Source organism: Dermacentor silvarum, chromosome 4 (genome assembly GCF_013339745.2).
Source record: "Dermacentor silvarum isolate Dsil-2018 chromosome 4, BIME_Dsil_1.4, whole genome shotgun sequence".
Taxonomy (NCBI): Eukaryota; Metazoa; Arthropoda; class Arachnida; order Ixodida; family Ixodidae; genus Dermacentor; species Dermacentor silvarum.
In genome coordinates this window covers 113,078,701-113,098,363 of record NC_051157.2, presented here as the reverse complement: position 1 = coordinate 113,098,363, position 19,663 = coordinate 113,078,701, and the positions used below count along the sequence as shown (strand labels likewise).

At 47.7% G+C, this 19,663-nt stretch overlaps 1 protein-coding gene across 1 annotated transcript in view; it reads right to left on the bottom strand.

Annotated features, from left to right (window-relative positions):
* LOC119450505 (uncharacterized) overlaps positions 1-19,003 on the bottom strand; it is a 412,316-nt gene extending 393,313 nt beyond the window's left edge. Inside the window, exon 1 of the mRNA XM_037713983.2 lies at positions 18,387-19,003. Coding sequence (XP_037569911.1) covers positions 18,387-18,653 — 267 coding nt within the window. The 5' untranslated portion in view covers positions 18,654-19,003. The remainder of the gene's footprint in view (positions 1-18,386) is intronic.
* Between the last annotated feature and the right edge of the window lie 660 nt (positions 19,004-19,663).

The following is a 19,663-nucleotide window of genomic DNA, read 5'->3' as shown; positions in this document are numbered from 1 at the left end:
TATGGAAGGCGGAACTTCAGATCAGGATCCAGGGAACAGAGGCGCTGGTTTTTAAAGCCCGTTGAATTCCAGTGGGCTAACGTAAGCTCGCGAGCAAGCGCACGGAGCTTTCTTGCTGCGTCTGTTCTGGACATAGGGATAGCGACGCAATCGGTACTGGTATGTGAAGATCGAGCGGCTGCGTCCGCTTGCTCGTTTCCAAAGATACCACAGTGACTTGGCAGCCACTGAAAGAAAATGTCATGTCCTTTGTCAACTGCCTGATGGTAAATTTCGCGTGTGTCCGCGACAAGGCGTTCGTGGGGTCCACGGCGTAGTGCAGAGAGCAAACTCTGGAGGGCGGCCTTGGAATCGCAGAAGATAGACCATTTCTGGGGCGGTTCCTGTTCAATAAATTTCATTGCTGCACACAGAGCTGTAAGTTCGACAGCCGTCGTCGATGTCAAGTGCGATGTCCGGAATTTTATTACTGTAGATTTTGCTGGGACAAATACTGCAGCTGCTGAACTGGAGTGCATGACCGACCCATCTGTGTAAACATGTAAGCGGTCACTGTGGACCTCATGTAGTAGCAATAATGCTGCCTGCTTCAATGCTGCTGACGGCATTTGTGCCTTCTTATTCACGCCTGGAATGGTGAGGCATATTCGAGGTGAATGCAGAGACCACAGTGGTAACGAAGGCCATGCTGCAGGGACGTAATTCGATGGTAGCGATGCTCCGTGTATAGTCAGGAGACGGCTAAAACTCGTATGCGGCCTAGTTGTTGGCAGGCAAGCAAGATGGTGAAAGGGCGTCCTTGAGACATGTCGAATGTGCACTCTTAGAGCGTCGACTGCAAAGTATGTATGCATGGAGGGAGAAATCATGAAACGCCGCTGGTATTCTCGAGTAAACGTCGTAAATGCCATGCATTCAGTTTCTCGTGCGAAAGTATATCCGTAAGAAAAAAAGAAAGAAAAGAGGCTCTCTCTCTCTCTCTCTCTCTCTCGTTTTACACGGCTGTGCGCGCTGGAATATTCGAGCACGATATTAGTTGAACGTTTAAGTGTATATAGCGTCGTTCCACTGGAAGGCGATATATTATACGAGGGCTATAACTGCGCCGTGTTTGCATTGAGTTATTTTTTGCAGCTGCCAGTTCTGTTTTCTATCGTGTAACTCGTTTCAAATTTCGCAATCAGTTAAAGGGCGTTCGATTTACCTCTCTGTTTACTTTATTCCGAACGCACAAAATTACATGGCGCACGGGAAAGAAAGGCAAATTTCTTTGAGAACGGTGCCTATGTAAAATGTCCCGCTAGAAGCCATCAGTTCTGCTGCGTCGATAAGGTTTCAGCATTCAGCAGCGTACTTGTAAATAGAAATCTTGCAGATGCAGTTTCTGCCGCTTCTGTACAGGTTGCATGCATGCGGGCGTTGACTGAAATGGACAGATTAATGAAATAATTTAATGAATCGGTAATTCAATAATTAATTGATTCAGATGAAATTGGAAATCCTGAGTTCTGTTAGTACCACAAGGCGATGTGAAATGAACGTGTTCCAGCAGCAACGCAGTTCAGAAAATATTTGTCATCACTTTGCTGTATAACGAACAAATATAAAAAGAAAGCACGCTTCACTATTCTTGCGATTGTACACAAGTTGCTGAAAACATCGCCGATGCGTTGTGCAGATTGCTGTGTCAAAAATCAGCACACGTAAATTACCTGCTCGTATACGCAGAGGCCTTAAGCAACACCACCTATTTAGCACAGGCCTACGCACTCCGATCTAAAACGTCATGCGCTACATGGCCCAAAATTTCCATTGCCAATTAAGGCTGGCGTGACGAAAGCGGTGACGTCAAAAGCACTGTTGCTTACGCGGGAGCATGCCCATTAGGTTCTATGGCAGTCGGGCCAGGTAACAGGACGTAATGGATCGGAGAGCGTAGGCCTTGTGCTATCTAGGTGGTGTTGCCTCAAGCCAACCTCCACCACGTCAAACATTCCATCGACGATCTATACACATTGCAGTGGCCGCAAAGAGCTCTGATCGCGCCTTACTTTTTGAGTGACTGTGCACATCTCTCGTTTCTCTATATAGTATACACAACAAGCTGTCCAAAACTCGCAGCACCGTCACGTGATACCGTAGTTATCAGCAAGGTTGGCTCGTGTGCTGCGAATGGCTGATCTCGCCCGAACTGCATTTCACCCTCTCTCCCCTTCCCCTCTCTCCACCCCCGTAACTAGCTCTGACCAACCTTTACATTATACCTGTTACCGGGGCAGCAAAACGAGCCGGACGTTAGAGCTTTGTTGTCTATACCTATAAACGGTCGGCGTTCCTCCAAATATGTGCACGCTTCCTTCCGCATGCTTTTGTGGTGGGTGCCGGTCAAACGATAAAGCGCTATACAACAACCGTTATGCGACCTCATAACTGACATCTCCTCACTCTACCGCGCACCCAACAGCTTTTCACGGGGTGGGTAATCGGGTCACCCATGTATGCGCGCAGCGACTTCCGCAACGCCCACGTACCCAGTTCGCCCTGGTGCCAAAACAAGGGCCCCGAATTGTGTCTAGCTCGCGCTCTGACCTCGCTTTCACACGTGCGAATACCGCGAATCACTCAATGCGCCCGGGAGATAGAAAATACCAAAGAGAAATAATAACGAAAAAAAAAGGAGCAAGAAGCTCGTCGAAGATAGATAGACGCCATTGTGCGCAACTTTCTGCCAGCGCAACAAGCATCTAAGGAACGACTGCCTGCCTTTCACACAACGAGCCCGCCGGCAAAAAAGACGTACCTGTCGATTGCAAAAAAAAAAAGAAAAAAAAAAGAATATAGAAAGACAGAAAGAGCAAATAAATGAAGAAAGAGTGGGGGAAGCGAGAGTTTGCGATGATCTCAGCTTTGAGCAGTGGGCGCAGAGATCGTGACCCGGTCAGTTTGTTGCGTTGTGTGCGTCATATCTACACGCTCGCGCCAAACGGCTTCGCCGACTTCCTCCTATTCGACAAACCCGGCGAAGAATATAGAAAAATAAATTTATAAATAAATAAGTAAATAAACGAGAAGAGGCAGAAAGGCAGTATACGTCGTATAGTCTTTAACAGCCGAGTGATGACAACAGCGCGAGCACCTTTCAAGAGTTAAGCGTGGCCTCCTTTCTCGAATAATAGGTGGCGGTACACACGGGATTCGTCTGTCCCGAAGGCACGGACTTGGCCGTAGCAGACGACGAGGCGCAACACAAAGGATTCGCCCTGTATGTGTATACATACCGAGCGCGTTGGGTCGGTGCCGTCTGCGTATACGTGTATAACCCCGTTCTCGCTAAAGAAAACGGGACTGCGTAGAGCAGCACGCGAAGAGCCAACAACGGTTTTACCTCTTCGATTGTTTCGAACATGCCGAGGTCGTTACGTATATGGTACAAGTCCGCAAGGCGTTCGGCGAGTCCAGGTATGCGAAGGAGAGGTATGCGTACACTTACGCCTCGAACGCGCCCGGCGCCGAAAATCGCCGTGGAATCTTCGCTGTCCCTCGAGAAAAACGGCCGTCCTTTTCTCACAGACTGCGTAATGCCCAAGGCGACGGCTGCAGTGGCACACATTAGAAGGGTTAACGCGACGGCGGCTTGATGGCTTTTTTGCGAAACGCCCGTAATTGTATAGTGTATATCACGGGTGTAGATGTATACGCATACTGCAGTCCTTTGGCATACAAAAAGAAAAAAAAAAACAGAAAGAGAGGGGGGTTGTATGCGCGTCATTTGCCTTAGTAATCGAAGAATGTAAATGGAGGCGTTTTGCACCGTTCTCCGCGGATGCAGCGTTAGTATATAGTGGAGGCCATGCGCACGGAGCGATACGGCTGGCATTGTTTGCTAAAATGCGCGAAATAATTGCCCGGCCGAGTCGTCCCGACGGCATTGTTTCAGCAAATTACCGCGGCCGAGTTCTGCTTTTCGTATACGGGTTGCGCCTGTCTCTCAGCGACGCTCAGAGCGATATTGAAGACGTGCGCAAAGAAGAAGAAGAAGAAGAAGAAGAAGAAGAAGAGGAGGAGGAGGAGGAATAAGAGGAAGAGGAAGAAAAAGAAGAAGAAGTTGGCTGCAGGCGGATCTGGGCTTGCGAGACTTACTGGCGAAATTGCTCCGTTCGAGCGCCTCTCTTCAGGAAAGTTTAGGAAACGCAAAAGCTACAGGTATGCCGTTCATGGCGTCATCATTCGGAAGAATGCGAACAGATAAAAAGAGTTATAGGTTATACCTTTTACAATAACTCGAAACCCTCGTGGTGTACTAAGCACCTGTAACGCGCATTTTCGAGTCACGTGACACCAAACGTTTCCTTTTTCATGCTTCATCGTGATAGACACCGATAGAAAAAAAAAGCAATATGATGTACTCCTGCTTTTTAATAATAAAAACTTTTCTCTCAAGACCCTAAAATCCCCATGCTTGATAATTTATACCGCCTAACCGCTCACTCACTTTCAGCGCAGCAGTCGTCGGTGACGGTATGCAATGTTACGTTCTATCCTGCGCGCGATCGTCTCGCCATCGCTCCGACGCACCTGTGCCGTAAGTGGAAAATTCCCACGGAGATTTCCGGCGGCACTCATCCGGGCGCAATCACAAACCGCATTTCAGTTTTCTTTCCTCGCGTTGGTTATATCGAAAAAGAAGATCGGGGCCTCAATTTTAAATGATACGCTTTTCGTTCCGACCCTATATACTCTTATTTTATTAGCGAGTTAACATCCTTCGCGCCGAGTGGCGGCCGATCCGCGGCCCGCCGATAACTGTAGCGAGGCAGCGTGCGAGGTAACGACAAAAAGGAGAAAAGACGAGATGAAAAAAAAAAAAAAGAAACTTCGCGGCTGCAGAATTTTGTGTAATTACATGCGGGCTTACGTTTACGCCACCAGGCGGTCTGAATTAATCCGAATATACGCTGTCGCACGTATGGTATCTCATGTGTTGCGCTGGTACGCTACACACACACACACACACACACACACACACACACCACACACCACACACACACACACACACACACACACACACACACACACCACACCACACACACACCACACACACACACACACACACACACACACACACACACACACACACACACACACACACACACACACACATATATATATATATATATATATATATCGACTGGTGTCTATACCACGCATTAACTCTGCTTGCCGAGATGCGAAGCCTCTCACCCCCACATATATATATATATCTATATCTATATATCGACTGGTGTCTATACCACGCATTAACTCTGCTTGCCGAGATGCGAAGCCTTCTCGGATTGGAGCAAGAGAAAACCTGGATCCAAGCCGCGGAGGCAACCATCCCGGGTGCATGCATGGCGTCACACATCATCAAACGAGAAAGCTAGGCGTGCTTTAATAACTTTCTTGAAATGAACAGACCCGAGAACACGTTTATAAGCACCCTATGCACGCTATACCATGAGGGTGAACTCTCTCTCTCTCTCTTTGTAAATTTTCATTCTTCACCTTCTCTCACCCGCGCAAGGTAGCCAACCGGACGAGTCCGTCTGGTTGAATGAATGAATGAGTGAATTGAATTGAATGAATGATTGAATGAATGAATGAATGTTTATTTTCCACAAAACATGTACAATACAGTGTCCTGGCGGGAAATTGGGAAAAAAAGCTGCTCATGGCAGCTTGACTGGTCCCAAGAACACAGAAACATCCGAGTAGCAGGGTGGAGCAACATATTTCGTAATGACTATATCAAAAAACATTGCGATTATATAAATACAAAAACATTGATCATTTAGTCAATAAAGAAATACATATTTGAATCATAACTGAATCAGACAGAGTTTAAACACAAAGAAAGGCATAACTGAATCATTTAGAGTCGCGAAAAAAAGTTAAAAAGATCAACTGGTGAACACGACAGTACATCAATTTCATTACTCAACAGTTCATTGAGTAGCCTAGGCAGTCTAGAACATTGCTTGCCGTAATGGGTACGTGAGTGAGGTGAGTACCAGTATTCCGGAAATCTGGTTGTGTAGATTGCTTTACGCTTGTTGAGTTGGGATAAGGCTTATATTGCTTTTGTGTTCCTTTTTATAGGCTATTGCCAGACGGTATTCAACAAGATTTGTAATTTTTAAAGTTTTAAGCTCTTGAAGTTAGGAGGAAGATGGGAAGTCATACGGGTTGATGACATATAGCACGAACTGCTTTCTTTTGTAGTACGTACAACTTCTTAATGTTAGTTGCAGAAGTCGTACCCCATACAATTAAGGATACAGTAGTTTGAGTGGCTCATGAATAAGGAATTATATATCAACTGTTTAATGGAACGGGGGAGAAAGTTCAGTGAGTAGATCAAACCAGCAATTTGGGACAGTTTGCCTGCAACGAAATCTGTATGATTATTCCAGGTCATATGTTGGTCAAAGTGTACACCTAGAGATTTTACAGATTCAGCGACTTCAATCGTAGAGAAATTAATCGTGAGGTCTTCTTGCAAAGTGGCCTGCTTATTTTTAGCCCGAAATAGCACTCCTTTAGTTTTCGAGGAATTAACACATAGGCCGTTTTCGACTGACCCCTTATATCATTTCTCCAGTACGATATTAGCTCTTGAGACTAAATCATTTGGTTTTTAGACGAAAGAAATAACGTGGTATATCATCAGCATAGATTATAAAATGTGAGTATCGTTCAATGTTCACTAAATGGTTAACATAAATATTAAAGAGAAGGGGCCCTAAAATGCTGCCCTGTGGAACACCAATATTAACTGAACGAGTTTGAGATGCCTTATTGTTTATTTGTACAAACTGTTTTCTGTGATTTAGGTAGAATTTAATGAGGTCAAGGGCACTGCCACGAATGCCATAATATGTCATTTTGGAAAACAAGAGCTCATGGTTAATAGAATCAAAAGCTTTCGAGAAATCTATAAAGACCCCCAGTGTATAAGCAGACCTTTTTCAATATGATTTAAGATAAATTCTTTTTGTTCTAGTAGAGCAAGCTGAGTGGACCTATCCTTGCCAAAGGCATACTACTGGTTCGTTAACAGATTATATTTACCCAAGAAGTTAATTATCCTGCAAGATATAATTTTTTCTAGGCCTTTAGAAAAAAAACTGGGAGAACCGACACCGCTCTGTAATTTGACAACATGGTTCTATCACCCTTTTTAAATATTGCGGTTACTTTCGCGGTCTGCATTTCGCGTGGGAATACTCCTGACGAGAGGCAGATATTACACATATGGACTAATGCTGGCGCAATTATGTCCAGTACAAACTTAACAGGTTTAATTTGAATATTATCAGCATCACAGGCACGACTGTTATTAAGCTCAGAAATAAGTGAGGTGACTTCTGATTCAGTTGTAGGGTTAATGAAGATCGTGTCTGGGCAAGTGGTAGTAATAAATTGGCAGGCATTGGCCAATAACTTACGGGTTGATGGGGCAAGCAGACACACTAATCATTGAAACAATCAGGCAACAAGTCGCCGCTCAGTTCAGCGCCGTCATGCACTATTCGTAGCGCAGTGGTGGGAGTAGGTACTCGATTCATCATTAAATTGAGCTTATGCCATAGCTTTCGATTATCGTTGTTGCATAGCGCGAATGGTTTGTGGTAGAAAGCAAGTTTAGCAGTACGTAAGTCTTTGTTCAGGCCATTACGGAAACGTTTAGATGCTTTAAGATCGGATGGATCTCGTGACTTAAGGAACTGATCAAATAATCTCGCTTAGCCTTGTCCTCTCTCTGTCTCTCTGTGGCTAAACAAAATGAATAAAAAAATTCTCCTTTTATCGCTACTATTCTCTTTGCTCATGCAAACATGAAAAGCTTCTGAAGTAGGGGAATCACGTCGTCTTCATTTCACAAACCACTCGCACGGCATCGCGCGCCCCGCGAGGGCGTTGAAGGGAGCATCCTGTAGGAAACGTAAACATTCCGAGACTGAAGGCCTCGCCTATGTCAAAAGCAAACGGCACCTTACGGCGTCAACGAACCACAATTTTTTTTAAAGAGACTTGTTTCTTACAGTCACTTCTTTCTTATGACGTCAGAATATGACGTCATATGTGCCTCGCCACTCCGCGTGCACAGTCTATATAGCTTCGCTGCACGGCCAGCCTAAAATGCTCAAATGTGTCGAAAGAATAACGTAACAATGCTAGAAAAAAAAAAAAAAAAACCGGCGCGACTCGCAAAACAGAGAAGCGACTCAGAGGCGCACAAGCCGCCGTCACGCGAGTTTCAGAAACACACGAACCGTATACTTCAATATTTGCGCGTCAAATAACGCTTTCATATGGTGCTGCTTAGGCCAGTCTCTGGCCCTGCTAACAGCCACATTTAATATAAGGTCACTTTTCTTTTTTTTTTTTTCGCGGTTCAAAACTACCGGACAATCCTTTTAAGGCTAATGCGCCGCGCGCACACGTGATGCAGAGGGCGCTGCTGCCAGCGACAGGCGGCACTAAGTTTTCCACCACCACCACTGTGGCAGCGGCACCAAGCGTATGGCCGTTAGTAGATTGCCGTTTACGATGCCACCGCGGCCCGTCCGGCCGGCACGGTTGGCCAGAGGCAGCGAAAAGGGGGATGGGGATGAGATACCGAGCGCGTGGGACGCCCCGGGCGGCGTGGTCTGGTCTCGTCGTCCGCTTTTTGCGATATGTGGTGGTGGAAGGATCGCTTGTATAGGCCCCGGCGTATGTCTGCTGCTGCTGCTGCTGCTGCCGCCCGGCAAATGGCCTATAGCATCCGCGCCGGCCAGCATTATTTCTCCGCGTTTCTCCTCTTTAGATTTCTCGGCCTGCTCCCGTGCCGACGATGGGCTTTTATAACGCGCCGCGTCAGCTAGATCGTGGCGTCCGCTCGGCGCGCGCGAGAGAGGTACTATTGATTCCCTGCGGGCGCCACTAGCTGGACGAGGCTAAACACTCGAGAACGCGCTTACGCGCTGTAATTTTTGTTTTCGTTCGTTATAGCCCTCTTTGTTCGCTCGCTACGCGTCTCCTCTCTTAATGCGCGCTATAGCGCGTATAAGAGCGGTTGGTTAGCCTGGGCAGCGGAGTGTACAGTGTACGGCAAGAGAATAGATCCGATCTGTTCCGGACTTCGGTTGCTTCTTACCTTTTTTCCTTTGTTGTTTCCTTCCTGACAGCATATATAGCTGATGGCGGAAGTTGAACGCACGTAAGGTGAACGCGTCTTCATCTGCAGTGCATTGTGCGAGTCCGTGTGAACGCTCCCATCGGCGTGGTGTATGCGAGTAATTTAGCGCAATTTGAAACGCGATGAGTTCCGTTGCGGCAAGCACGTTTGATCTTGGAAACCAGTCCGAGTATAGCCTTCTCCAGCAGGTCTCTTCTCACAGATTTCATTAATGTTCGGTTTTATTAATCCCCAGTGTCTGTCTCAGCGTGCGCGCGCAAAGTGAGATGGGATGAATAGAGTATAGGAAGGTTGACGATGCATCAAATATTGGATTCACTCGATCGCTGATGGATGGATATATGTATATACCAGGTATACTGCGGCATGGAACGTCTCCGGCGGCACCGATACCAGGTTTCTAACAGAGCTCAGCCAACCCAACATGCTTATCGATTAAACATGTGTATGGGAAGTTAATATGTATATATTGCAATAAGCAGACGAGAAGCTGAACGCACTTACCAAGTGGGCCACTGTTACAGCTCCTAAAGTGCTATTTTTATTTATTATTCTATTTATTGTTATTTGACTTTTAAACCATTTTTTGCATAAAAGTGAAATGCAGAGGTTTACCGCTTCCAACCTCTCCAGTTGAAACCAATTTAACCCTATGCTTACCCAGCTCCGAGTCAATGAGAAAGAACAATACGGACACTCAAGCGATCGAGAAATCAAAGCGACCAGGCTCATATAAACACACACGCAGCTAAACACGCGCGCGAAGGAGGAAGCCAATTTATTTAACAAATCGTTCGTCATCTACACAAATTTGTCGTCAGAGCTAGTGCCCAAGGTGCAACTGCTCCACGAAAGGAGAGTAATCACCATAAACTACTTTTGCTGGTCAAAAAGAAAAAAAGAAACTTTCTTAGCCCGTCGGCAGCACAGCTCATCTTATTTCGACAAATTGGCGCACTTATATAGCGTCCTGTGGGGCACCCGGCTCTGAAAGCGGCTTCGTCTAAGTTGGCCAAGCGTGGGAGTGGCATCGCTCCTTAAAGGAGACGGACGTCCTTCACATCGGCGATGCGAAGAAAAGAACGCCTTGTGCCGCCAACGGCCATCAGCCGTCGACGGCGGCACAGTTACACCATACAATATTGACGGGCCCGCTCAAACACGGCAGTGCCGTTAACGGGCCAGACGCCCACTAAAGACAGAGCCGCCACATGTGCGTCCTCTCGCGTCGCTTTGCCTGTCCTCTAAAGCCGCGCTCTCTTTCTCTCGCAACTATTCTACAACGGCCTCTCTTCTCTAAACTGGACCAATACGAAGGCACGAAAGGGGTATATATTTATATATATATAAACGTGGCAGAGGTGCACGGCAGTTGTCGTGAGATGGAACGAAGAAAGAATAAAAGGAACATGGCCTCGAGCTGACCACAAAAGAGGGCGCAGCTTTGTTTGCCGAACATACACGCGCCTCTTCAGTCATTGAGAGACAGAGAGGGAGCAAGGAGCCCCTCTCTCCCCTCCCTCCTCACCCCCCTTACCCCTATCTCCTCTGTTACCCCAATTCCAACCGTAACGTGCTCCCTCTATACACTTCCTTCCTTCCTTCCTTTCTTGCACCATCTTGGAGCTGGCGGAAAACCGCGGCTGGCCTGGCAGCAGGCGTTTGAGCTCGCGAGCCATGCCAAGCCTAGCCGTCACCGTATTGTGTTCCTCAAATGGCCGATTATGAGCACCAGCGTTCTTCTCTCTCTCGAGCCGCGAAGCCGCCTGCGTCGGGATGGAAGGCCGAGGGAAAGCAAAAGCGCCCGCGCAGCACTTTGGACGAGTTTGAGCAGCGAGCCGCGGCCTTGGCTGCGGGGACTCTGGATATATAGAGCCGCTTGGACGCCGCCGCCACCACCGTCCGATGAGTGATGGTCCTGGCCAGCCACCGCTCTCTCATCGCCCTGCCCTCTGCCGGGAATTGGGTGCAGCGCTTTTCGAAATCTCTCAGGGCGGGGGCGCGCAGCTGCCCAAATCGGCAGATCGAAGGCACTCGAGCCAGGGGCAACGCTACACTTTTCGTATTGGTCGAAGTCTGTTCGAAAAGAGGGCTTTAAATTTAGATATGTATTCCTGGAGTATCTCTACAAGTTCGAAGCTATGAGACACCGATTGCGTTTATGCTTTGCTTAAATAAAGGAAACGAGAGAGTAATGCGAATTGCCGTATTGTGGTATTGTGGGGATTAAATACGTGGTGCCTGTAACGCGTGGGTATAAACCTTGCCGGCGACATGATCGTTTCCTCCTCAGTTTAACGGTTCTCAAATGTCGCTTCTGGTCTGGAAGCGCTAACCTCTGAGCTTCATTACGTTTCCAGGGACTTTAATTTGTCGTTATCGACCAGGATATAATGATGAATTTCTTTCGTTCTTTTGCGTGTACGTCACTACAGACGCTTCACTCTACTTGGACAAAACGATTCGCTTAAATCCACCAAGCAAAAATGCTTTCTTTTTTCAACTGATTCCATTCACTCTCACGACGTTTGAAGTAAACGCTACCGAGGTGCAGCCAGACGATCCCGTAGATACACGCATAAAACGCCTGCATTTAGCAGCAGAGACTGCATTTGGTATCGTAAGGATATTTTCAGCGAAAGTCAGAGAGAGAGAGAGAGAGAGAGAGAGAGAGAGAGATGAAGCACGGATAGCAAAGGCACGGAGGTCAACCAGACGAGCATCTGGTTTGCTATCCTACATAAAGGGAGGGTGAGGGAAAGGGGCATAAAAGAGGAAAAGAGGGAGAGAGTGAGAACTGTTCGCAAAGGATGCTCGGAAGGACCCTTCAGAATGCCCAGAATGTCCATCGATGCAGTAGACGCAAATTCACACTCTTTGAATTCGTTTCTGTCTCTGCGCAGGCGCGGATCTCCATAGTTCCCATTTCGGCTTCCAAAGCAATAGAAGCAGAAACCCATACGCACAGTTACGCAATTAGACCTGCGGGTTCAAATAAACCTGCGTGAAGGCCACGCCTGGCTCTAACGGGAAACAGCGGCACTGAGAAACACGCACCATTCAACCAGCGAACATTGCTGTTCTACCAAAAAAAAAAGAAAAAGGCGCGTTCGTATACTCTGTAGGATTGCCCAAGAGTCGAGTGTTACATACAAACGGAAAGGCTAATTAACGGTTTGGCGCTGTCAGGAAGACGCGGTAATATAACGTGTTCGGAAACGTCACTATGCACTGCTTCGAACGTCGTCGTCTCCTGCTTCCCTCTATCGGCTGCAGTCCGTGCAGTACCAACATAGGCCTAGCCTATATACACGCGCCGAACCCACTCATTTCTTGAGCAACGGTGTCCGTCGCGCTGCACCGAAGTTGGAGCGCGTGGTTACGGAGGAGAGAGAACCGAGAGACAAGAAAAAAAAAAAAAAGGCAGTGCGCTGCATGGGCGAAGAGTGCTGGGGCGGATCGACCTGATGGTGGCTAAGGGGGTGAGGAGGAAGGGGGGGGTGGTCGCTTGACGGAAGACTTCTTTTTTTTCCCCCTTCTACCACGTTCCCACACTCCCGTGTTCCCTTCGCGACTTCTAGGAACGAAAAGAAAAAGGATGGATTAGACGGTAGCGCGCTAAATGTCGTAACCTTTTTCTTCCCCATTAGGGGAGCGAGAGTTAAGAGATGCTGCTTCTGGACATGACATAGGGAAAAAAGGGTCGTAAAGGAGGGCTGAGGGAAGAGGATCACTCGGTTAAAACGGAATTGCAGCAAGCTAGCTAATGCCATATCTCTGGCAGGAAGAGAAAGGAAGAGAGTGAGAATGGGGAAAGGAGGGAACGCTATAGGGAAGAAGGAGGTAGACGGGCATTTGATTGAAAATTATTGCGGCGGCCGCCGCCGCCGCCTGGTAATGTGATCGCGCTTCACGAAGTATACGTGCTTGCACGTTTTCATTTCGCCGGGGAGCCCGCCGACGTGTTTGTCCTAATTTCGTTTACGGGTTGAACCTGCAACCGGGGAGAGGGATGTTGTCATCGTACGGCTACCCCCTCCCCCCAAACCCCCTTCTGCCCATTCTGGTGCCCTTTGTTTCGTCTCGAATGCCTTTCTTTCATACTTTCTTTGCCTCGGGTTTTCAACGGCGCTTGATTTTACTTTCGTCATCGGCTTTCAGTAGTGCACCAGCTATACAACGGTGTTGCCTTTTCCGTCTGTGTCCTGTTGGACGAGCACAGCTGCGAGAGACAAAACCTCGATTTCGTGCGAAAATAAGCGATATAAATAGCATCTCAAACGCCTGGTGATTTATTTTTTAACGCGCACATCTACGAGCTGGAAGAGGAAGAATTTGTTATTTTCGAGTGGCGCTTGACACGTGCGGGAGAAACAAACTAACACAGAATAAACTTGTAAACCTCAATCATAAGTGGAGCTTGGGTAAGTGCGGGCAAATTAACTAGAAGAGCGCCTACCTTGCACGTAGCTTACAAAGGTTGAACGTTCAATCAATCAATCAATCAATCAATCAATCAATCAATCAATCAATCAATCAATCAATCAATCAATCAATCAATCAATCAATCAATCAATCAATCAAAATTGTATTCATCTCAAGGAGAGAAAGCGGATAAGGAGAAAAAGCTGCAGAAGCAAGTTAGTCAGTTAGCCCTATATTTCGTTTCGGTCTAAGTATGCGCGTGTCTATCTAGACAACGAATCAAATTGTTTCTGTACGCACCTCATTCAGCCATCGCAGGTGTTATATCCGGCCTGGCGCAGCTCACGCGACGCTCGCGTTTGTTGGCCAGCCATGCAAAAATATGTTGCGTCTATCTGTAATTTTCGCTCACTATATAAAGCTTGTCGGCTTGCACAAGAGATCACACCAAGGCATTGCGCTCATCCGTAATGTCCCTGTGGGTCATAGAAAGAAGGAAAGATATCGCGCTATTTTCTAAATTCCATATACGTTGCTCTCTTACTTGTCAATAATCGTTTTGTCCTCTGAATCTCATTAGCAGTGAAGTTGTCATTGGCATATAATTTCTGTACGTTTGCGAGAACGCACCACTCAACATTTGAACCAATCCCGTGAATGACAGTCTTCATTCACAAACGGGATAACGCGCAACCCAACGGACCCTCCGGAGAAGAGAATCACAGGTCGCGTGTACTCGAAACAAAGGACGAGAGCTATAGCAGAGGTGTTGCGGAAACCCTTTGATATAGGGCAGTGAACGTATACTAAGCTCACCAAGTTCTTCGACTTCTGCGGAGCTTCGCAACAGCGTGTCTAAAACTGACCAAAGCTCGACCTTTCATCATCTCTCGAAGTATATAATCTGCACTCGCATAACGCCGGGAAGAACGAAGCGAATTGCAACTGTCTCTCCTCTGCAAGAGACACCTGTCACCACCGCAGGGGACCATGACGACGACGCCGAACTCGATGCGTTCGTCCACTTTTCCTTCCTCCTCCTCTATTCTTCACACGTGAACAGGCACGGACACTTCTGGAAACAACAACAACAACGGAACTCTCCAACAGTCGGCTTTGGCGGCTTAGGTTTCTCACGGCGCCAATCCGCGCGGCATCCTACGCCGCCACTCCCGCGCGAGAGGATCTCAATTTGGCCGCCTCTCTCCGACAAGCCGCACCTACAGTACACTTCCACGCATTCTCTCCCCTCCTTCGCGCTTTTTTCGGTCCTCAGGTGACACGCGGCGGCGGGATATGGCTGATGACAAGCGGCGAAGACGCGCAAGGTATCCTGTTTACGGGGCTCGCGGGCCACAACACTCCTCTCGTCGATTCTTTCGTGAAAGTACGGTGGTGAGTCACTCGAGACGTGACTCACGGGCGGGTACACGGTATACAGTGCGGCAAGAACCACAGCAGGCGCTGCTGGTGAGCGTATACGCCTTTCACTTGGGCCACGTCGGGCCATCACGGGGGATTAATGCCGAGCTGCCGGTGACGAGAACCGGCGGCCAACGCCTCCTGCGCGTCCCCTGTATCGAGTGTCCGGTGTTGTTCGGAAATGCGACTGCCAGACGGAGGTGATGAAAGTGCCCTGGGGTTGATGCAGGGCTGAGCCTTGGGGATTTGGCGGTCGCGCAAGACAATGAGAAAGAGAGAGAGAATCAATGAACAAAGAAATAGATTTTCTCACGAAAGAAGGAAATCCTCGCGGTAACGAACAAACATTGCGTAAGTATTCCACAACGAAAGCGAGATAAAAAGGAAGGAAGGCGGAGGTATTAAGCCGGGTTGCAACCCGGGTTGCAACTGGAGAAACAGGAAAGGGAAAGCGATAAGAGATTAGGCAAACGTGCCCGCAGGAGCTCAATACCGCGTGAAGAAAGTGCTGGTGTTAGTGCCTCTGTCTTGTCAGAAATAAATCTCCGCGTTTTTTTTTGTTTTTTTTTTTTGCTTTGTTCTTATGAGTATGTGTCGAATAGGCTTTGCCTTACACAATTACTCTGAATTTGTCGCCATTTATCCAGCAACATAATCTACTACTACTTCTACTAATTACTATATTTAACTTACTTGATAGCCATCGTTTTTCTTTCCTAATACCTTTTGAATTTGTCTCCGTTAAAGCACCTTGCCTCTTATTTGTAGTTCACAAAAAGCTCTTACGCGAGAATTGTTCATAAGAGCATTTTCCAGCCAATCCCGATGCTGGGCATATTATTGGTCGGCCAATGACAAAGAGTACTTAGGTACGAACAGCTTCGTGAATCTGGCCCAGATTCTGCGGAAAAGCCGGCGGCGAAAGTTGCCAACGTTTCCATTGTCATCAAATAAATAAATCAACGGAATTTCACTGTACCACTAACCCGACAACGTAATACTCGTCGTGATGCTATACTATTGTAAACTACTTTTTTTCTTTTTCTTTTTCAAGGGACACAATTGGTGCGATTTTCGTCAATCATCTGCATACCACTACCGGTCCCACCAGTAACTGGCATTCCGTTAAATTGTTCCGAATGTTCTGACATATTACGAAATTTGGTGGCCCCTAAATTGCTCCAGATCTTTTCAAAACGAATAAGTCTAATGTCGTAGCCCACCAATAAAACTGCATGTAAAGTATTTATTCGTGATCTTTGCGTTTGCCGTTTCATGCAGAAGAACGCGATATTACTGCAGTAGGCTTTACTGTAGGGTAGAAAGTGTGTTAGCCACAATATTATTTTAAATATTTAGCTCATACAAACATACATGTATATGTACTCCCAACGACGCGATAGGTAGTAACATTGCAAATCTTTATTTGTGTTGCAACTCGAGAAAATTGTTGTGATATGCGGTTAACTATATGCCCCTTCCCAGTCCCTTGATATTATATCATAAACAAACCTGTATTTCAACAGTCTTCTCTTCCCTCACACATTTCAAACAGAAGATATCAACTAATTTATAGCTAACGAGAACAACAAGCACTAATCCGTTATTCACTCATCTCCTCCTGTGCCACAAGCCAATCAATAGGGACAACGCGCCCTTCAGAGATATATTGAGTAAAATATTTCTGCGAACGTTTCATCAATTTATTATTCCCCCCCCCCCCCCCCCCCCACAGTTCCCATATGGTTCTAATAAAATTGGTATATATTCAGAATTAATGGCATATGATTTTCATGAGAATAATAAGGAAAAGGTACGAAAATACTGATCAGCAGATGTTTACATCGTGCCGCTTCAAAGAATAATGCCACGTTTAAAAATGTTCATTTGCATTTAAATGTTATTATGGCTTATTATGGTAAAGGACAAATGCGTCATTTAACTGGTTGATTTATTAATTCCACCATCTTATTTAATGCAATCACGCGCTTCGCCAAAATGCTCTCTCTTCGAACGTTTTGAGCTTCTGCCTAAAATTACAAAGCAGGGATGAAAGAAAGAAAAGAAGAAAAAAAAGAGGGGGGGGGGGGAAGAAAAGAGCTTTTGCTGGATATTATCTTAAGAGTGCGCAAAAGAGCCATTCTCGTCACAACGTGGTTTTCATTCGAATGTATCCGCGTTTATTTTCTCTTCTTCGTGCGAAAAAAAAAAAAAAAGGAAGTGATCAGGAACAGAATGCGGCGTGCACGTACCTGACTAAATTGCTAATTCAACCCCATTCTGTGCCCGCGAGCAGCGAAAGCTATCCACTTCATTTTATACGAAACAAGTTAGGACTTAAGCCAAACACAGGCGTTTGGAATTCCAGCAATACAGTGTACAACATAGCCGCGTAACATCTGTCGACTATAGGCTGTATCCAACGACGCGAGCATAGTTTCGTCACACCTTTGCCTGATAGGGCGATTTGCAACGAGGTCGCGCCTCTTCGGTGTTTATACGAACTCCCGCTCACCCGTGTCGTACTCGGCGCGAGCTTCGCGTAGTTGCGGTCGCTGGCGCCGCTGAACAACGAGTACACGGAGAACACGATGCCAGCAAGAGCATTGCTCATGGAAGAATGAAAACGCGAGCGGACGAATTCAAACACAAACAGCAAATCTGGAGAAGAACCGACGCCGAAAGACTTGTCTGAGTGGGGAAGGCGTGAATCGCACGGCCGAGTTTGAATCAACGACTCGCTAAATTTCAAGAGCTACCCGGAACAGGTTGAGCTGTTCGGATTTGAACTCAATCGTTTGGTCTCTCAGTTGTTCGTCAGTGTGAACGTAACCTCGGAGCAGCAGTCAGTCAGCACGCATTTATTGTTGCAAAACTCGGCAGCGCATGTTATTTCTCAAAGAAAATAAAAATAATGAGTAGCTTTTCTTGTTTTCGGGCTAACAGCTTAGGAGACCGTTTTACTCTGATAGTCCTTCGGGGGAACAACCGCCGGCATCTCACTTTCAATACTACATTGACAACCGGACGTTTCACGCTGGAATCAGAAGTTATTTGACCGTACCAAGTTCTTCAGCGAACGGCACTATAACTGGCGTGAAAAAACAAAACAAAGAAATTAAATAAGAACCTTTCGCTTTTTAATGTGCAAAACGACTTACATCGCACTTTCAAGAGATGAAAGACGGTACGTAAGTCGGCCGGTAAACGAACGCATTAGCTGCGCCTCCCAGATTCTGTAACTTAGCGCCACGAACGCATCCGCACCGTAAACACAAAAAAACACGTGCGCCAGTCTGGTCAGTCCTGCACTCACCGTTATCTCGTAGTAGGCATGCTGGGCCGGCGACTGGGGCACCCTGGACGTCGTCATGCTCCGGGTATCCGATAGGGCGATCATCGAAGCTGGCACTGCCGGTCCGTCGTAGCCTCCCGTCGACACGGCGTACGAAGGCGACAGCGTGCTGCCGTGCACGGTCCAAATCGCCGGCGACGGAAGCGTGGACGACGCCGCAGCGTACGACGACGCACGACCTGCCGGCAACGGCGGAGCAGCATCGCACGATCCCACGCGAGCCATCATCACACCGCGCGCGCCGCCGGCGCCGAACTGCTGCGAGCGATCCAGGTTGTTTTCTTGTCGTCTGCTAGCGGGAAACACCCCCTCGTCGTCTGTTCAACTTAAGTCGCCGTTAACACTCGGTACCACCGCGATCATGTGCGGCCGAGCAGGCATACAGACTCACTCTCACGCTGTCACACAACGGAGCACCAGAAAGCGCGTGTATCCGTTCACATGGAGCAACAGCGGTGCACCGGAGGAACTTTCACATCCGTAAAGGCGCGCCGCCGCGCGCGCCGACCACCACCAACAGCGCCAACGCTCCGAACGCGGGAACCGACCGACGCTGGAGTGAAGAAGCCGGGCCGGGCGAACGAACGGGCGCTCGCCATCCCCTCCAGCAAACGCCGTCGCCACCTGCTTCTTCCTGCCTTGCGAGGGAGAAACGAGGGGGAGGGTAAGCGCACAACGCGCGCGCACACGCTCAAAAATGACGACGGACCAATCGGGCTCGCGTTTCGCCCTCGACTAGCCAATCGCGACGCGAGTTTCGGTTTCGCTTGGGTGGCGCTCGCGTGTTCCTTGGCGCGCGAGGTTTCGGTTTTGGATTTCGGTCGCGTGCGCGATGTTGCGCTCTTTCCTTTCCCGTGTGTGTGTGTGTGTGTGTGTGCGTAGTAGCTGTCTCTCCCTCTCTCCTAAGCAGTCATTCGTGCGGCGGGAGGTCTTTTGTTAGCATCGTCGTTTGCGCTGGCGCTGCATTCGTGCTGGCCTGCAGCGCTTGTTGCGTTTGTTTCCGTCACCGCTGTCGCGAGCGAAAGCGGTCCTTTTTTTTTTTTTTTTTTTTCCGAAGCGAGAAAGAAGAGACAATAAAACAAAGTTCGCGTGTCTGTTGTTCGGGAAGCGGTGCGCGGGGGGTTAATAAACCCTCACATTTCGGAGGGATTTTCTGCGATTGCGCTGGAAAAAAAAATTATAAAAAGTGGCCTCCCTCTCCACCTATGTTTTTCTCTCTTCGTTGTCTTTTTCTGTCG